Below are 19,456 nucleotides of genomic sequence, written 5' to 3' on the forward strand. Positions count from 1 at the left end.
GTCATCAGTGCTCGCATCAACTCCGTGTTCGTTGGCTGTGTAGGAGCTGGCTCTTCGTTCTCGGTGTCGGCATCGGAATCCTCCGTAACTTGATGAATGATTTCGTCATCGGTCAACTCCGCACATAGCTCGAGGTCTTTGTCAGCGTCGGCGAAGCCCTCAAGGGTTATCTCGGCTGGAATCAACACGCCGCCAGCGCGCAGATCGTCGAAGGCAACGTCCGCGGATGGCAGTTCGTCATCGTGAGCCTACGAGGTGGCTTTGTGCGCTTCGAAGGCGCGGACAAAGACGAAGGAGCAGTCGGTGCCATTGCTGTAAACGGCGAATCCGCTAGACGAAAGCGCAGCACGAAACAGCTAGGAACTCGGTGGATGCTGAAGGTCGGGAAACGTGATCACTGAAGGTAGCGCGCAGCAGCAAACGATCAACCACAGACACGACCGCAGAGCTGGCACAGCTAGCACAGCTGACAAAACAACACGTGAACGAACACAGTGAGGTTTGGCTTGGCTAAGCTACGGCTGGCAACGGATTGACACGTGCGGTTTCGAGGTTTGGCACCGCGGCGCGGTGCGGCGTTGCTGCTGATTGCGCGGGTTCAAGGATATGAAAATGAAAACAACCAAAAATGGCGGCGTCGGGTGGTGACTTGGGTCGGCGGTTAACAGTAAAAAGTCCGGGAATCGGATGGCGAAGGCTATAGCGTCCGGAATTTCGGACTTTTAATACATTGACTCTACGGGGAACTTGACGGTGCCACAGATGAGTCCGGGAAATCAGGCATGTCCGGAATTTCGGGCGTCCGAGAAATCGGACGTCGACTGTATACAACTCTTAGCTTAACTCATTCCATCCCTTTCATATTTTGTTTAAAATTTTTATCGAGGTTTTCAAACAACTTGTGCTTGACAAGGTGGTCTAGAAACATCGCAAAGAGTGCCACCAAAAAAAAAAAAGTTATATGCACTGGAGCTAAAGACGTTACTGGAACAACAATGTTTCATTTCGAACTTACACACGTCTCAAAACTGGTGTTGTCCTCACAACTCATTCCAACTAGACATGACTTTCAAAGTCGACAGCTGCAGTTAGTTAATGACAGGATATTTCTAGAGGCAGCCACAGAGAGGTAGAAGCGAAATTGAATACATACACTTTGCTTAGTAATTTAAGTGGTCTAAATGGATAGCAGGATACCATTTATATAAAAAATGTTCTTTTGCTTTCGACGCAACTTTTCGTGAAAACAGATCTAGAGCACAATTGTGACGTTTCGCACATGATACAAATCGAGCTTTTGTAGTGTCCATAAAAGGGTAAATATTAAATGTGCAATTCTAGGTCGAAAACTTACATGGATGGATTGTTTAAACAGCTTAAAGCTTCCGAGTAGCAATTATATCTCCCTGAAAATGCAGCAAAGAGTTCAACTGTTTTTATTTCATTTATCTAATGTGCCTTTTTTAAAAAAAGTGAAAAATGGAAAGGTGGGAGCAGTCAAGCTGCTCTGCATGCACCTTTCTCCTGTTTTGTCATCACAATTTGTACATTCTCTCTACATGTTTACGTGAAATAACTTATACTTTAAAATTTCTATAGAAAAACATTTTTTTGTACTCATTTACAAGAAAGTGTATCTCTCATTATGAACGATGCTACTTGCACAGTACCTTACCATTTTATTCTTGATGAGATTAGGTGCAATATGAAGTGTTTCACATTGCACGTGCAATAGCAATTTGACTAAAAAAATAAAAACCCATGAAGTTGCACAAAATATGGTATCAAACAGTATTCTTTTCATTTCCAAAAATGAATATGTGAAGTTTATTTGTTCGTCACTAAACATACAAACTATCAGAATAATAATGTGTTATGCCTAAAGGGACACTAAACAAAAATTAGTTGTATCAGTAAATTACCCAACCACCATACTGAAAAAGCCACCTTATCCATTAGGAGAGGCTATAGGTGGAAAATGAAAGACAGATGGCACTGCTGCCTCGAAGTTCCTGCATGAGCTCAGAGTCAATTGCATATTGGATCTTTATGGCATCTACTCAGGCACCACTGGCTTAGGGGGGGGGGGGTTAACAGCCCCCCCCCCCTCTGAAAATTTTCAATTTTGCAATTATGCAAGACATATGGGTGCTGGCTGTTAAACGAATGTTTTCTTATTTTTGTATCTCGTGACGTGAAGTGATAAGGTCAGGAACGCCGCATGCACCAACCCAATGGTTTTCATGAGCACGGCTGTTTCACACTTAGGGGAAAACTCGGAGCGCTTTGCAACGCGCTCCGAGATTTCCCCTAAGTGTGAAACAGCCTGTACATGCTCACCGTAGCGCTCTTCGTTTAGTTGTTCAAGATAAAAAACGGCAAGGTTAACAGCCCAATATGACAGCACACGCATGAACATACATAAAGTATTGTTGAACCCTCCCTGAAAAAATTTCTGGCTACGTCCCTGTCAGGCACACTTAATTTTTATACATAAAGGTTGAATGCATTGTATGCTAAAAGAACCTGTTTATCTAACTATAATTTAGGTGGCAATATAATTGACTATTCTATGGTCACTGCGTCCTATCTTCCTAACCACTTCCACATCCTGCAGGATGCCAGGGTGTGCGCACAGTATGAAGTCTATTTCATTCTTAGTTTTGCCATTAGGACTCCTCCACGTCTACTTACGGTTCGCCCGTTTTTGGTAGAAGGTATTCAAGATTCGTAAATTATTGCGTTCAGCGAACTCTACTAATAACTCCCCTCTCTCATTTCTTGAACCGATGCCATATTCTCCCACTGCCTGGTCTCCAGCCTGCTTCTTGCCTACCTTGGCATTAAAGTCGCCATCAGTACAGTATACTGTACTGCCTCTCGCCTAGACTTGAGGAAGGAAAGACAGAAGCTTATACGCAAGAAGCCAATTAACGAGCTCGCGCTGAGAGGAATTCAGGGTCTCGCTTCAGAACAGATACTTGGCTCTAATTGAGGAAACTGACCTTAGCATTGATGCAATGAATGATAATCTGATGAGCATCACTACGGAGTGTGCAGTGCAAGTTGGAGGTACAGACGTCATTAGACAGGACACTGGCAAGCTCTCCCAGGAGTTGAAAAACCTCATTAAGGAATGTCAAAGCATGAAAGCCTCAAAAACAACAGACAAAATAGAAGTGGCAGAGCTTTCGAAGTTAATCAGTAGGCGTAAAGTAGCCGACATAAGAAGATATAACATGGAGACAATTAAACATGCTCTAAAGAACGGGTGCAGTCTCAAAGTGGTGAAAACTGGGCACAGGCAAAAGCCAGATGTATGCACTAAGGGACAAGGAAGGCAAAGTCGCCAACACTATGGATAGGATAGTTAAAGTAGCTGAGCAGTTCTACAGACATACATCATAGAGCAGGTAGCGCAAAAAATACATTGACACAAGCCAGAAACATAAACACGAGACTTGTGTCAACTGGCTTGTGTCAACATATTTTTTGCGCTACCTGCTCTATGATGCATTCTTACAAACTCGCCCAGATTTCCGCTCTCGTAAACTACAGACATATGTACAGTAGCCGGGACAACCAGGACGTTAATGTAAGGCGTAGTAGTAGCTCAGAGGAAGTGGACATCCCATCAGTAATGACATGGGAAGTAAAGAAAGCCTTAGAGTGAATGTAAAGAGGCAAAGCCACTGGTGAGGATCACTATTAATGAGAACTAACACACAATAATGCCAAGGAAAGTATAGGGGATGTTATTGGTAGTAATTAGGATATAAATGTGAAGAAAATAAAGTGGACAAAAAGATAACTTGCCGCCAGCAGGGACCGAACCTGTGACTTTCGAATAATGAGTCCAATGCTCTACCACTGAGCTACGGTGGCGGTCATCCCCCCGTCCACTTTATATGGTATATATGTGATTTAGGAGTGTTAGTCAGCGCCGAGCACAGCCATGGCGGCGAGTGTGGAACACCATTTCTCTTCCTTTTGGCGTCACGCAGCATGTGATTTTTTCACGAGCTGGCAGCTGACCAATAATCCCTCGTATACTACCTGAAGGCATCAAGTCTGCCAGAACGAGACCCTCGCTACGAATGAAGGAAAGAAGATGACTTTTAAGGGCTCGTTTTTCTTTGTTAGACACAATATTAACATCAGATAACATCAGATCTGTTGAAAGATGGTGGACAGATTGTGTTAGAGGAACTGGCCACCCCGTATACGAAATGTCTTTTAACAGTGAGGGTACCAGAATCTTGGAAGAATGCTAATATCATCTTAATCCAATTCATAAGAAAGGGGATGTCAAGGACTTGAAAAATTACAGGCCAATCAGCTTGCTGTCCATTGTCTACAAGCTGTTTACCAAGACAGTAGCTAATAGAATTAAGACAACGTAACAATTCAATCAACCAAAGGACCAAGCAAGATTCCGTACAGGCTATTTTACAATAGACCACATTCAGACTATCAGTCAGGTGATAGAGAAATGCGCGGAATATAACCAACCCCTATATATAGCCTTCATAGATTACGAGAAGGCAATTGATTCGGTCGAGATATCAGAAGTAATGCAGGCACTGTTGAATCAGGGCGTCAACAAACCATATATAAACATACTGGAAGAAACCTACAGCCGTTTCACAGCCACCATAGTCCTCCATAAAAAAAGCAACAAAATCCCAATAAAGAAGAGTGTGAGGCTGGGAGACACGCTCTCCCCAATGCTATTCACTGCGTGCTCACAGGAGGTTTTCAGGGCCTTAGATTGGGAAGAGTTAGGGATACGAATAAATGGAGAGTACCTTAGTAACCTGCGATTCACTGATGACATTGCATTGATGAGTAACTCGGGACGGACTGCAACTCATTACTGAATTGGACAAGGAAAGCAGAATGGTAAGTCTGAAAATTAATATGCACAAAACTAAAGTAATGTGCAACAGTCTCAGAAGAGAAAAGCACTTTGCGATAGGTCGCGAGGCACTGGAATTTGTAAAGGAATACGTCTACTTAGGACAGGTAGTAACCGCAGAGCCGAACCATGAGATTGAAGTAATAAGGAGAGTAAGGATGGGATGGAGCACGTTCAGCGAGCACTCTCAAATCATGAATGGTAGGGACAAGAAGAGAGCAGAGTGGGTCAGGGAACAAACGGGTGTTAAGGACACCTTAGTCGAAATCAAGAAGAAATTGGACATGGGCGGGTCATGTAGCGCGTAGGCAAGATAACTTCTGGTCATTAAGAGTAACTGACTGGATTCCAAGAGACGGCAAACACGTGAGAGGGAGACATTACATATGGTACATGTACTATAGGAAAAGGCAGACATGTACTATACAGGGTGTTGCAAGAAATGTGTCTGAAAATACTGAAAAATCGGGAAAATGTGATATTTGCTGACTGCCTTCACAGTTGCTTTTTCTGTAGCTGCAGGCATCTTAAGATGGTTAAAGACATCGTTTGAGTCAGTAATTAAGGAAGTTAAATTAATTAAATTTATAATTAGTGGAATCAAATGTCAAAGTGGAGCTTATGTCAAATGGGAGAATTGAAGTTCTCCATGTGAAGAACCCATCGCAGCTTTGAGATATAGAAAAAGCGGCCTCTAGTAATTATTGTGGCGTAATTAACTTCAACCAAATTCAATGGTGAAACCGAAGCACCGGTGAATGCTACAAGCAGACTACCATAATGACGTCACTGTTCAAGACAAAGATTACAGAGGTGTAGTTCTTTCACGTTCGTTAATGTATGTGCACCATGCGTATTCATAATTGAAAGCACAGGGGAAAGGGAACTCTATATACCTATATACCTTTATGTATATAAAGGTATATAGAGTATATATACATATGTCATTCTTAAGTGATTTTCTTTTTCTAGAACGTTCGAACCACGGTTCCCTTTCCCCTTTTTTACGACCGCCCTCTGCCCCGCAATGTCACAGCGCTCGCCTACCCAGCAGATTCTCCGCGCCCTATTCCGATGCCCCCCCCCCCCCAACTGCCTTCTTTTCCTTTCCATTCTTTTTTTTTTCCCCTCTTTTCCTTACTGAATGACGGCCCAACTTCTGAGGCTTTCGACAACACGTGGTGCATATGTCTGCCAATGGATTGTATTCAGACACCCCCTCAACATCACTTAATGTCGACATGTGGACATTTAAACGCACGCTGCCCGCTTTCCCGGACTGTAGTTGCCTTCCCCATCATGTTCTGCAGCCCTTTATGATGGCTAGACATGCCGCCCTGCTGCCGCCTTTCCAGTTTCCTTCAAGCTTTTTTCTTCGTATTGCCTTAGGGGGCTCTAGCTTTGTTAGACCGTCAACCCCTCCACCCCTCCTCCCCCCCTTTTCCTCAATTTTTTTTTCCCAGCTTCTCTTACCTCTGAGATGAGAGCCCCAATCGCCGTTGCAAACATTCTTGAAATAATGTGGCAAGAGCTACACTCTGCCGCTTCCGAGTTTTTTCTTTGCAGGCAGAAATTACCAACAGCGCCACCACTGCATATGACGTCAACACTAACCCTTTAAAACTAACACGCCAGGGATGACAAGGCGCCTTTGACAAAGATAGGCCCACCTATCGAAACGTCGGCCAGCCTGCTCTGAGGCACTTTCTCCTGTTTGAAACCTATCCCACTCCGTGAATCCCATCTGTCGGCCCTCTTTTTGACCTTGCACTGCAAGTACAAGCATGAAGTGCCCAGTAGTAGTAGTAGTAGTAGTAGTATCCTCTACTGCATGGCTCATACCCACTCTGGGGGATTGGCCAAGAAGTCATGTTATGAAAAAAAATTTTTTTTTAAGTATTTTGAGTACTGAATGCTGATGCCAATAAAAAGAATAAATAAACAAATAATAGTAATAAATATACAAAAAAAGAGTGCAATAATGGTTTTTCAAACATTCAGATCAGACACTTTAATCGTCCCGAATAGGAATTAGAACACTATGCCATAATTCTTCCTCTTGCGAATTGGTGAAGTATCCACTACACATGCGTAAGGCAACTGGTGCACCTGTGCTGCTGCTGCATACATTGTTGATGCTGTTGCTGATGACGATGATTAATTATGCCAGAGCACTTTTAACAGCGAAGCTGTTTAAGGCAGCCATAATTTGTGCGGCGAATCAGGTATGGGCGACAGAAATTCGGTAAGTTTCACTACTAACGACTGGTCCACTGCAAAGGAAGAAGGCAAGAGTTCGCCCAACACTAGGGAACAGGAAAGGCGACAGTGTCTGCGAGAAGACCCCAAAGTGATGGAAGGCCTACGCCAACGACGACCTACCCGTAGATCTACGAGAAGTGCGAACGCTTGGTGTCAGCGAGAGTTTCTGTCTCTGGAGTTTGAACATCCGTGTCGTGTCTGTGACTGTCTGTGGTTTAACTCAAACCTCTCTGTGCTGAGAATCACCAAGCTAAAGCCTAGCAACCTAGAAGCAACCTAGAAACAACCCTCATGCCTTAGCTAAGGCCTAGAAACAACCTAGAAGCAACCAGATTAGTCTTCAGAATCATCCAGTTTCGCTGTGTCAAGCCTTACATGGCTTAGTGCAAGCTTCGGCAATTTCTTTAACGAGTGGGCTGTTAAACCACCCACTCATTTCGGAATTCACATTTTGATGCCTGGTGCAAGTCTATGCTTTTGTCACGCAATATTACTTGTGTTAAGGAGACTCCTCGCAGTTCATGACATTTGTATAGGGTTGTAAGCACTGCCATGGCTCTGTGGTAGTAGACCTGCTTGTCACGCAAAAGGCCTCGGTTAGATTCCCACTCAAACCGAAGATTTTTATGATTGCTTTATTTGCATCTTTCTCAATTTCTCGCTCATGGACAACGCCGATTTTCTTACTCACAACCAACAACGCTGACACCGATACCGGAATTTCTGCAAAACAAACTCTTTACTGCTATATGTTAATAATATGTCGTGAAAACTGAACAATCACTAGGATTCAACCTGTATAACAGCAACTGACTTCTATTTCATAAGCATTGATTCTACAGAGTGAATCATGCGTGTTCCTCTCATGGTATGTAGTGTTCTCAAAGTACTATGAAGCTACGCTTTAGAACTACGAAGTACCAAGGTGAGTAAGTTTAAAGAAATAAAACTTTTTTTTAATCGAAAACATACGTTCATGAAGAAACAGTTGGCCTTTTCTTTGTTCTAAACATTTATTCACAGATCAGTTGATGTTCAGCAGAACAAGACTGCATATTCTGCTATTGCATTCAGGCACATAAACAAAATTTGACAGGACAAGAAGGCAAGCCTTCAATGTGCACATTTGAGGATAAAGCTTCAGAAGGTGCTCAGAAGGAACCTGGCCATATATATTTCAGTACATTGTGGTGCATAAGAAACTCTGGCACAAAGTATGGTATATACTCTGGCATAAGGTTATGCACAAGAAACATTATAATACTGTTGTGAAAAAAATAAGGCTGCCGATAATCAAGAAATGAAGTAGCGAAGACATATCTCACAAAAATGTCACTCTGCTGTGTGCAAAATACGCTTTCAGAGTACTTCAGAAGTTGATCTGCAGGTAAAGCACTTGATAATTGGCATACATTGGCAATAATGTTCATGTAAGCAAAGAATAAATACATATTTCATTCGGCCAGGCACAGGCGAAATGTGTCAAACAGCAAGACTTACAGAACTAGCATGAAGATTACTCAACAGTAAGGTGCAAAGGAAGAGCACTGACTATGCGCTTGTTATAGCACAATAGTAAAAGATGTGAGAAGTGCTCATAGTAAGAAAGTTTAACGATGTGCAAGGAAGGCGGCTGCAGAACTGCATCTGTACATTAGAATGACCTACCGAGACTTGAAATCATTTACTAAAATATTTTGTGCCCCTGAGCTAGTCGAGCATGCGAGCATTTAAAAAGACTGAGCCTATTGTTTGGCAAATGGTGCTAAATGCTGCTACAGTGTTTACACGACCTTTATGTCACACTGATAATAACGGTGTAAGTAAATGTTGTTTTATTTTTACAACAAACATAGCATGCATTAGACATCAGTCAACACGAGCCCGCCTGGAAAGTCTCCAATGACTAAAATGCCAAGAAACACCCCTGAAACTCCAGTGCGACACTCACCTCACTATTTCATTACTTGTAACTATGCTACTGCAGTCTGTACATGTTTTACAAGCTTCATTTTGCATCACTACTTAAGGTTGCGTCTTTTAAATTTATTCCAATACCTTGCAAAAAAATTTCATATTTCTCTAACCACCAGACACCTAATCAGCCAGCCATCAATGCACTGATATGTGTCTTCTGAAGTCACACAAATTAGAAGGTAGAAAACAGACAAAAATTGTGAAGGGTAGGTATTTAAATGAATGTAATTAGGACACCAATTTTCCACAATAAATACAAATGAAATTGACAATACAATGTCCTGAAAAAAAAAATGAAAAGAAACAGGAGCTAAGCACTGTAAACAAATGTGCGTGAAAAAAGCCATCAATGTAAACTGCCAGAAAAGAAAAATACTACCAGTAGTCAGAATTTCTTGTGGCAGTTTTCCTTTCAAGTCAGAATACCTTTACTTTACAATGCATATTTGCAAAGATGCTTGAGCGTGGCCAAAGCTTGTACAATGGAGTGCACATTGCTGACCAATGTGCACAGATGCAGCGAAGGTAGCAGCTTGCCTTATAGTGCTCTGCAGACATATCACTGGGGCCAACAATTTAAGAAAAATGTTGAATAAAAGATTTCCACAAAACATTCTCATATGCATGAGAGCTTGGGAAACAAATCTGACGGCAAGTCAAAAATAAAATGGAGATAAAAGGCACAGGACATTGGAACCAACTTAAGCCAACAAAACAAGTATCATTATATAAAGACAATTAACAAAAAATGATGGCAGATCTCGCTTACTGTGGGAATCTGTGTAACCGAAGCTTTGCTGAAACTGCAAGGCGATACGGCACACCACTACACATGGTGTGCCGTTTTGTCTGGTAGAATCATGGTGCAGTTTTCAGTTACGACATGTCCCATAAATCACTCCCCGTTGTCAAAGCTGCTATGGCGTACGAAGAGCAATAGTAAGTTGTATTGAGGGACAATATACTCGAGCAATCACTTTCTCGAGCACTATACTCAAGCAACCACATGATCTTTCAAGACATTTCGCGTGCCAGGAAAAGAGATGGATGAAATTTTTGTGCTGCAGTGTGAGAAACGCTGTCAGCTGGAGCTGCATGCTGTGTTTTTCACAAATAAGAATGTAACATGAGGGTTAGGGGTTACGTTCACAGGAGGCAAGCTTGTCATGACATAACTGTGGTTGACCTGCCCTACCCTCATATTCTGCCTGCTATATTAAAGGCAATAGAGGACTACTTGACTACAAATTTGCATATACAAAATGTGCTGGTTGTTCAGTTTTTTCTGGACGAAGAGAAATAACCCACTGCGCATGACGATATGTTGCCTAGAGCTGGATCTTTCATTGTGCATTGACTGGCGACATCATCTGTTGAAACACATGCCAACCAGCAGCCCTGAAGGAGTGCAAAATACGAAAAAAGAAAGGTGATTTATCATGTGATTTTTGTTCTAAAGCAAAAAAAAGGACTCATTTTATACGCTGTCATCTGAATGTTGGTTAAAAAATAATAAAACAAAGTACTAAATTGTGGCGATGCCTTGGTGCTACTACTGCCAACTGTTTATATAAGCCTTAGCGACAGCTTCTATGCGTTGCATGGCTGCATATGGCTATGTTTGACGAACAGAGGCACGAGCAGCAAATAGAAAACATATGCACAACTCTGGCTCTACACAGAGACAGAGGCTCTGTAGGAGTCTACACAGTAACACTACACTCAAAGACAACTTTCTGAGAGTATTTAGCAAAAGCTAAAGTGTCATAGTGTGCATATGACAGCATCATATAGCTTCAGATTTACATCGTTGCTTTTTGACGATATAAAAGCAATTATGCACTTGAATATTCATGCTAATTAACACTGCGACATGTTTTTTTAACAGAAAGCTTTATGCCCAGCTCCACTGAAAATTTGTGCCATGTATATATGCCGTGCACTCATCAACAAGCACATCTGCTAGAATTCCTATGAGACAGTGCCGCTTTACAAAGTCTGAGACAGCAAGATACATGCCGACAGGAAGCCCAACACATTCACATATACCAGGTGCAATATTTGTGCGGAACATGGCAGTGACAACCAGAAGTTGGCAAAATCAAAACACAGGTGATCTATATATCTGATCCAGAGATTACGGCTTGCCTGGAAATTTTTGTCGTGGCCGCAATGCGAGTCTTTAAAAGTCGTGTGCTTGCACCATCAAAACCTCAAAATGATGTTGAGCTTATCCGAGCTACTTGTATATACTGATACATATGCGGTAGGTACACCCCCATAGCTTTGGCTGCTAGCCAGGGAAAGTTGTACCCAAGTATAGCGAAGCATGGAGGGCAACACCATCTGGTAATGTAAGAGAAAAACAGCCTTGTGTCAGATGCATGGTGGGCATTCCATGAACTGTTTCACCAGATGGTGCCACCATTCTGTGCGTCAAAGGTTTTTCGTCAACCAACCAAAATCACAGCCCGTGCATTGAACATTCTCCATGCTTGTGAATGTGGCCAAGTGGGTAGAGCATCAGGCTGCTGCAAATCCTACCGCCAGACACTTTCTTTTATTAATAAGTGAGGAGATGTCTACACAGCAAGAGAAGAATGAATTAGCAACCTAAGCCAGCCTAGAAGATGGTGAGAAAAGAAAGCTTTGCTTTAAATGAAAAAAAAAAAGGGGGGGGGGGTTGGAATGGATGGCATAGTAAGCAACTTTTTAACACACTGTCACAGCAGTTGCAGCAATAAAGTTGCATTCATGAGGAACATTTCGTGAAGTTCATTCAGAGCTCAGCAACTTGCTTGTAGATATGAGCACAAAAGTTGGCATTGTTCGTCCAGTCAACATTGCGGCTGTATTCCACACTGGTGCACATGTCTTTGAAAGAACGTTTTTGAGCTGGAGTTAAAAAAAACTGAGGAGACATTAGATGTAGAAGATTTTGCATGGGGAAATAGGAGGAGAGTCATTTAAGGCCTAAGTATGACCACAGCCTTGAGATCTGCCCCATTAAGGACAGAGTCACTCCTTCATCATGATGTCGTTGGCCTTGGACGTAGAATCAGTCTCCCGCCCTAAGGAGAGAGATACAAGTTGTCATAATGTAAGTGATCCTACAATAACACCCTGCAACAGCTACTCACAACACTGCTATTTAATAATATACAGCCGCAATGTCAGTGTGTTTGGTATGCAACTTCAATAATACATTCCTGTTTTCTATATTTGAGCTTTCAAATGAATGCAGCATGAAAGAAAGCAAGGATTACCTTTTTATACTCTTTAGCTACATGACGGAACAAATCAGGTTTTGATAATTTAGAAGGTGTTTACTTTAACCTAAGACGAAATGCAGCCATCAAAACAGCAAAGGCGTTATGAGGGGCCATATAAAGGGACTTAAAAATTTCTGGAAATTTTCACATTACATGGCAATGGTAACATTGATCCTTAATGGTCAATGACCTAAATATATGGTGCCGCAAACAAGATCCAAATGGTTGATGCTGTATATTTACGCTGCCATCTGCACGTTTTAAAAATGCGCCACTTTTTCAACTCATTTTTGTCCAGCAGGTGCTGTCACCCTGCGGGGATGCAGGGAATTTTTTTTCTTGTGCAGATGAACTTCGGGTTCCATTCCGTGGTTTGTTTAGGTCGACGCGTTAATGATGGCTCACACATCTGCGCGTGCGCGGGTGCACAGTGGTAAGTTTGGTATTATTTCGTGAGCGGTTTCCACAAGTTGCGCACATAAAAACTGATGTCTATCTGGTTTCTAATCTCTCAAAAGCTGACCGCTTGATGCTAGCTCATTTATTGCCCACAGGGGTGTGATTTCACCTGTTCACAGGTGGGCGCTGGAATATATGAATGATGCAGCTGTATACAAATGATGTTCCTGTAGCAGTGCGTTTCCTCTCTTGAGAATCATGAAAAGTCATAGCCTCTTGGTGGCAACATGAAGGGTCACTGAAGTAGTTTCTCACTCATTTGGGTTTTGGGACAGGCGCAGAGCCACAGAGTTTTCTTTCATGTGCTCACATACACAGCGATGATTGCTGCAATTCGAATTACTGCCCAAATGCCAAATCCGAATCAGATTTGTTGCATTTCAGCCACAGATACAAGGAATGGCTAACCAGTTCGAAACTGAAATCCAACTGAGGAATACCTTCTCAGGAGGGGGCACGGCACGACGATTTTGACTTGTACAAAAGTGACAGTAATCTGGCGTGTGCATTGTTTAAGCCTGCAAAACATGTTTATTCTGATGAACGTACTTTTTGATTAATAATATAAACTTTTTTCTCAATTTTATATTTATTATTCATGAATAAGGCATGCATCTATATCTGTGGAAAATATTTTTTTATCACTATATGGTCACTAAAAAATTAGGGGGAATTTTTTTTTAAACAGGCCACTCTGAGATTTTAAGTCTGCAACAAAAAAAATTCGACCATGGGGGGTTAAGTTTGGCGAAAAATTCAATCCTCAAAGGGTTAATACTTTTGCACTTCAGATGCAAAAATTAAACAAAAGAATTAAACAGTCTCCATAATTGAGAAAATATAAATGCCACAAATAAATGATCAAAAAATCCTCACGGTTGCTAAGCAAACGGATCAAAACCAATTTCTATTATCATTCGAAGAACAACACTACTACTGAGACTTATGAACACAAAATTATGCAGACACAGGCTCCCATTTCAGCACCTGTATTTGCACAAACTTGTGTTCATTTAGGTCTCAACAATAGTGGGGATCCATGTTCGTGCAGTTCTGTACTCATCTATGTCTCAGCAATAGCACTGTCGCTAAAATGATAATGGACAATCTAATGCCTTCTAAATGAAATTTCTATATGTGTTCTAGAGCACTGCACGGGCCGATTTTTCCGGCCCGGGCCCGGCCCGGCCCGAAAACGCCATGCTCCGGCCTGCCCGCGCCCGGCCCGGTGTTCTTAAATGTGGCCCGTACCCGGCCCGGGCACGATAGGTTTGGGCCCGGCCCGGCCCGTTTCAGCTAGTTATGCCTTGAGCATAAGGGAGACTCTGTCCAACCTTCGGTTGTTGTGAAGATACCTGCCGCACATCAGATATTTTCTAGAGATTGTTTTAGGAACTTCTTTCAGTGTCGCTACCTTCACTGGTACTGTGTATACTTTCGGTTAATTACGCCTGTAACATTCTTGCGAAATAATTGGAGGGCAAAATAAAATATAATTGGAGTCATAGTTGGCTGTTTCATGTACGCACGCAGTGCTAACCACGCAATCTTATTTTTGCATTTCAAAGAACGACTACAAAATACCTCCACAAAGTGAAAAAAAAAAAACATCCATGGCAGACATTTTTAGTTTGAGTCTGCATCAATTGCATACGAGCCAGGGCTGTTGAGTAAAAGTAGCAAGTCTCCTGCAAACTGCAACCATTGCACAATGCAATGAAGAAAAAAACGTGCTCTAGCTGCTTCCGGGAGGAATACACCATTCTGGGCAGCGTTACATGAATTAAAGCTGTCGTGTTGACTCCTCGGCAGGCAACTACTCCCAACCTACACTACGCTTTCGTGTTCAAAACAAGAAGGTTCTTTGCCCATCCTTCTTCCGCAAGTCACCGCCACCGCAGTGCCATAGATCTGTCAAAGCGAGGCACACCCGTTAGCGAGCGAGCCACCGTCCTCGCTGTTCCCTGAAGATGGATGTCTCGTCGTCTTCGTGTGACCGCCTTTGATCTTTGATAATGTTACACCTTAAAGCAAGACCGGACTAAGGGCTTCCAAAACAACTGTCTATTGGAGTGCCGAAGTGAACAAATCTTATATACACTAATCTAGGCACTTTACCGTTTTCTTACACAGTACCCAAGAACGTCTTTCACTCACTATGATGGAGGAAACTTATATTAGGCGTTTCTTGAAATTACGTGTAGCATACTGATGGAGCAAAATTGTAGACGTCTTGTACTGTGCAATTTATGTGCACGCCAATGCACTCCAGGTGGTTTAAATTACCCGGAGCCCTCAACGACGGTGTCTCATATAGCTTGGGTCACTTCGGAGAGTTAAACCCCACAAAACAACAAAAACAAAGCCAAACAACGTACACACGCAATTATACAGATACGTATGAGACCCGGGCCTAATACGGGCCTGGCTCAGGCCCGAGCCCGACCCGAGCCCGGCCCGGGCCCGATCCAACAATTCCTTACCCGGCCCGGGCTTTCGGGCCGGGCCGGCCCGGGCCCGTGCAGTGCTCTAATGTGTTCTATTTGGTATTCCAATCATCTGCACCAGTATCACTTCTATTACAATTAAAATCGACAGGGCCTACATAATTTGATCTAACAGAACAAACAGCAGCATTATGCAAACGCTACTTTTGATTTAGCATGAACAGTGACCCACAAGCATGGCAGCCTAGATAGATCACATGCACTTACATCATCACAGGACATGTTGAAGTCGGACAGAACATTTCGCACCCTTGAAACAATGCTGGAAGTTTTGTATATGTGTCAAGGAGGCTGAACGTAAAAAAAAAAGGAAACCAGCAAATTTCACCACTAAACAACGCATGCAATGATTTAGACAGTGGCATCTTGACTCTCCCAAAAGATCACCATTTTCAGTAGTATGAATACCTTTTAATGTCAAAAATCACCAACTTGAAATTTTGGCCATTCATTGTATCATCAAAATTACCAATAAGAGCCATGCTAAGAACTTTCTCACAGAACATTTGCCAAACAGCACAACATGGTACATGAGATACCCCCACAGAAAATAATAAAATAAAAGGCAATGAAAACACTCGCTGGGGTATTTAATCTAGCCACTTGGTCTGACCAAATTAAATGCCCCAATAAAAAGTCTGCACACCCAAAAGCAAGGAAAACACTTGCTGGGGTATTTAATCTAGCCACTTGGTCTGACCAAATTAAATACCCCAATAAAAAGTCTGCACACCCAAAAGCAACAAAAACACTTGCTGGGGTATTTAATCTAGCCACTTGTTCTGACCAAATTAAATACCCCAATAAAAAGTCTGCACACCCAAAAGCAAGGAAAACACTTACTGGGGTATTTAATCTAGCCCCTTGGTCTGACCAAATTAAATACCCCAATAAAAAGTCTGCCCACCAAAAAGCAAGGAAAACACTTACTGGGGTATTTAATCTAGCCACTTGGTCTGACCAAATTAAATACCCCAATAAAGTCTGCACACCCAAAAGCAAGGAAAACACTTGCTGCGGTATTTAATCTAGCCACTTGGTCTGACCAAATTCAATACCCCAATAAAAAGTCTGTGCACCCCAATTATGTAAAAGCAAAAAGATACATGGAAGGAGTGACCACTCTTTTATGAATGCCCATCAAAAACAGGATGACTAAGATGATGCTACTGATGGTGAAGAACATGTGGTTCATCAATGACTGCACAAATGTGGCCTGGAAAGAAAAAGAAAAGCTGTGAGAACACCACCTCTTCAACAGCTGTCAAAAATTAGGTAAGGACTGAATAGCAGAACCTAGCGCCATAGTTTCCTACCTTGCACATGACAATTGGGCCCAAGTTGGCAAACATGTTTAGCAATGCCCTACAATTAGTTTGCAACTGCAAACCACACTTCTCACACATCGACATTCAGACGTAATATAAACAACAAACATCTCGGTGTGCAAAATACCTTGGTGTGCATGGCTACAAGGTTATGAACCAGTATAATTACATAAATATTCAAGTGGATCAGTGTAACAGGATGCCCTATTAATTGCAACTGCTGTGACACAGACTGTAATTGGTACAATATGCCCTGAAAACTTTAGACTGCTCAGCTAAAATGCAATTTCAGGCAAGGACCTTTAGAGATATCATTTATTAATATTTTTGGCACAATTATAGCACCCAAAGCTATATAAACAGCCTTGGCAACCTGGAGCTTTGCAACATTTACATAAATAAAAGTAACATGTTTTTACATATTGCTCCTATTAGCATGGAATCATGGGCAATAATAAAAGCCATCACATCAAGCATAGCAATAGAATGGCACAACTGCTCAGTCAGCCACAGCAATTTTGAAAATAAGACAATATATTAACAATAAAGCTTCGCATGTGTTACGAGTGTGCCAAGGGGTTTAATTTGGCCAAGGCACTATTATGCAGCCAAAGTAGAGTGGTGGCATTCCAAAAAGATTTTGACTTGCGCAGATTTATTTTTGTTTTCTAATGCTGTGTCAACTCGAGAACCCAACTGCCCTTTAACTGAACAGCTAACATCTCCATGAAGCTAAGAGTGTGTTGAGCTGTGCATGTATGTACAGCCGTCGAAAATTTTAATGATCTCGTGATCATTGACTGGCTCATCAATCAGCACAGAAGTCACAGAGCGTACCTGCAAAAATAGTGAGCATAGGCACATGCGTGGCGAGGATCCTAGTGTTTGAGCCTGTTTTGTTATGCTATTTCAGTCAACCTGGCATAGGCCCTGCTGTTCATCAGCACATCTATCATTTGCAACCAGTGTAACCACTGTGCATGCACAAGCTAGTGCGCATATGAAGTGGATAAGCAGCAGAGGCTATGAGGAGCTTACCAGAATATCTTAGCACACGATCGCACAAGGGTATGGCATCGGCACATGTTCCAATTACCATTACTTAGTAACTGCGGTCCCTGACAAAGCGCTGATCATTGTGCTGGTTGACGCTTCTGTGATATTAACCTCTTGAAAAACTGTACACAACTAATACCATCATACACAAGCTGGTTGTCTAGTAACATTATAAATCACATATCCTAGTGGTATTAGCAACACATGTTCACAATCACAAATGATGGCAGTACATCACATGAGTGTCCCTTAACTCTCTACAGAGAAGCAAACTTTCAGTTTTTTCCTATTGCTAGAAAATATGCACCACAAGCTCAATGGGCTGCTAAAATTTAAAGAAAACATTAGCACTCAATTTTGCTTGCTTTGTTGTGCTTTGCAGATTTACAAACTCACGAAGCTCACAATATGACAAAATATGTGCTGGATAAACGAGGGATGTGAGGGCAGGGTTCAATCTGCGAGATAAAATGGGACAGGACCTCAGTGAATCATCTGATAGAAGACACAAGCAAGGCAAATGACCAAATGACGAATCCGGTATAGGAAATCCGCAAAACATTTCAGTAAGCCATAACACAACTCTCAAAATCGAGCGTCTAGAGTTAATACCTGTGACGTGACCGGGTCCATCAACCACTGCCAAGCGCCTATCGCTGTGCAGATCGAGCTTATGAAGAGAATAACTGGAAGAGAGAAAGTGGTAAAAAGTGAAACGCCGGCAACCATTATGTCTAATAGCGGAAGTGAATATATCAGTTTTGAATGTCAAACGTCTAACAGAGTGACAGGATAAAAAGGTTACTTCTCCATCGCTTCGTCTGAGGGTTCAGGTAACCGATCACCTCCGTTAGTCGACGCTCGAAGGCTTTCAGATCTGGGTCGAAACGAAGAAAAATCACTATGACAATAAACCAGATTCTCAGGCATACGAGAACGTTGTGCAGGTGTTCATGAGTGAAGAAATACACAAAATATCTTACCCTCACAAGCTGTTTGTTCAAGCGACATACTGAGCCTTTAAACGAGCAGTGCAAGACCGAAGAAGAGTAGCAGTCTTTTCACAAAACAGCTACCGGAGAATGCACACACATGTCGAAGCGCTCACAAATGCCGGTGCTTTAAGTATACATCCACCAGACAGGCCACCGCAATGATTACAAAATATTTAGTTTGCTTTGTATGCTTACACACAACTGCTTGCGCCTGCGCTCAAAACGCAGTTGGGCAGTTGTTCACTTCATCGACTTCTGTTAGGTTGACTTTGTTCCTGGCTTTGGCTCGTGTTGACTTTTAAATATTTTTGGTTTCGATTCGGCGTTTTTCCGCATGTTTTTCCGCGTCAGTGAATGACGTTTCCGAGTGCTCCTGGAAAAGAGGAAGGAGTATCACTTAATTGTTCCTGGCATCTGGTTGCACACGCTGTTCTGTTGGGGTGTCAATCAGCACAAATTTGGGGCCTACATTTTTAGACGGACCATGTACCGCTGCGCCTGTCCGTCGATGCGGACATGGGCAGCTGTGTTTGTTTGAAATTCTACTCACATTGTGTAAGTTTTTATAGCAAATAAGGGAAGTTTCATTCTCTTTTCTCAGAAGTTACTAATGACACGGTATATATTATGGAAAATTGTAATAAAGCACGGAAACTTACACAGCGACTCTGATTAACACAAG

General features: G+C 42.3%; 1 protein-coding gene across 1 annotated transcript; it reads right to left on the minus strand.

Annotated features, from left to right (window-relative positions):
• Positions 1-8,044: 8,044 nt before the first annotated feature.
• LOC119404700 (nuclear envelope phosphatase-regulatory subunit 1) lies at positions 8,045-19,060 on the minus strand. The gene is made up of 6 exons (XM_037671348.2): positions 18,763-19,060; positions 18,585-18,656; positions 18,392-18,465; positions 16,502-16,611; positions 15,603-15,657; positions 8,045-12,228 (listed from the first exon to the last, which is right to left on the minus strand). The coding sequence occupies exons 1-6, from the start codon at positions 18,788-18,790 to the stop codon at positions 12,187-12,189; spliced, it is 381 nt and encodes a 126-aa protein (XP_037527276.1). The 5' UTR covers positions 18,791-19,060; the 3' UTR covers positions 8,045-12,186.
• Between the last annotated feature and the right edge of the window lie 396 nt (positions 19,061-19,456).

Source organism: Rhipicephalus sanguineus, chromosome 1 (assembly GCF_013339695.2).
Source record: "Rhipicephalus sanguineus isolate Rsan-2018 chromosome 1, BIME_Rsan_1.4, whole genome shotgun sequence".
NCBI lineage: Eukaryota > Metazoa > Arthropoda > Arachnida > Ixodida > Ixodidae > Rhipicephalus > Rhipicephalus sanguineus.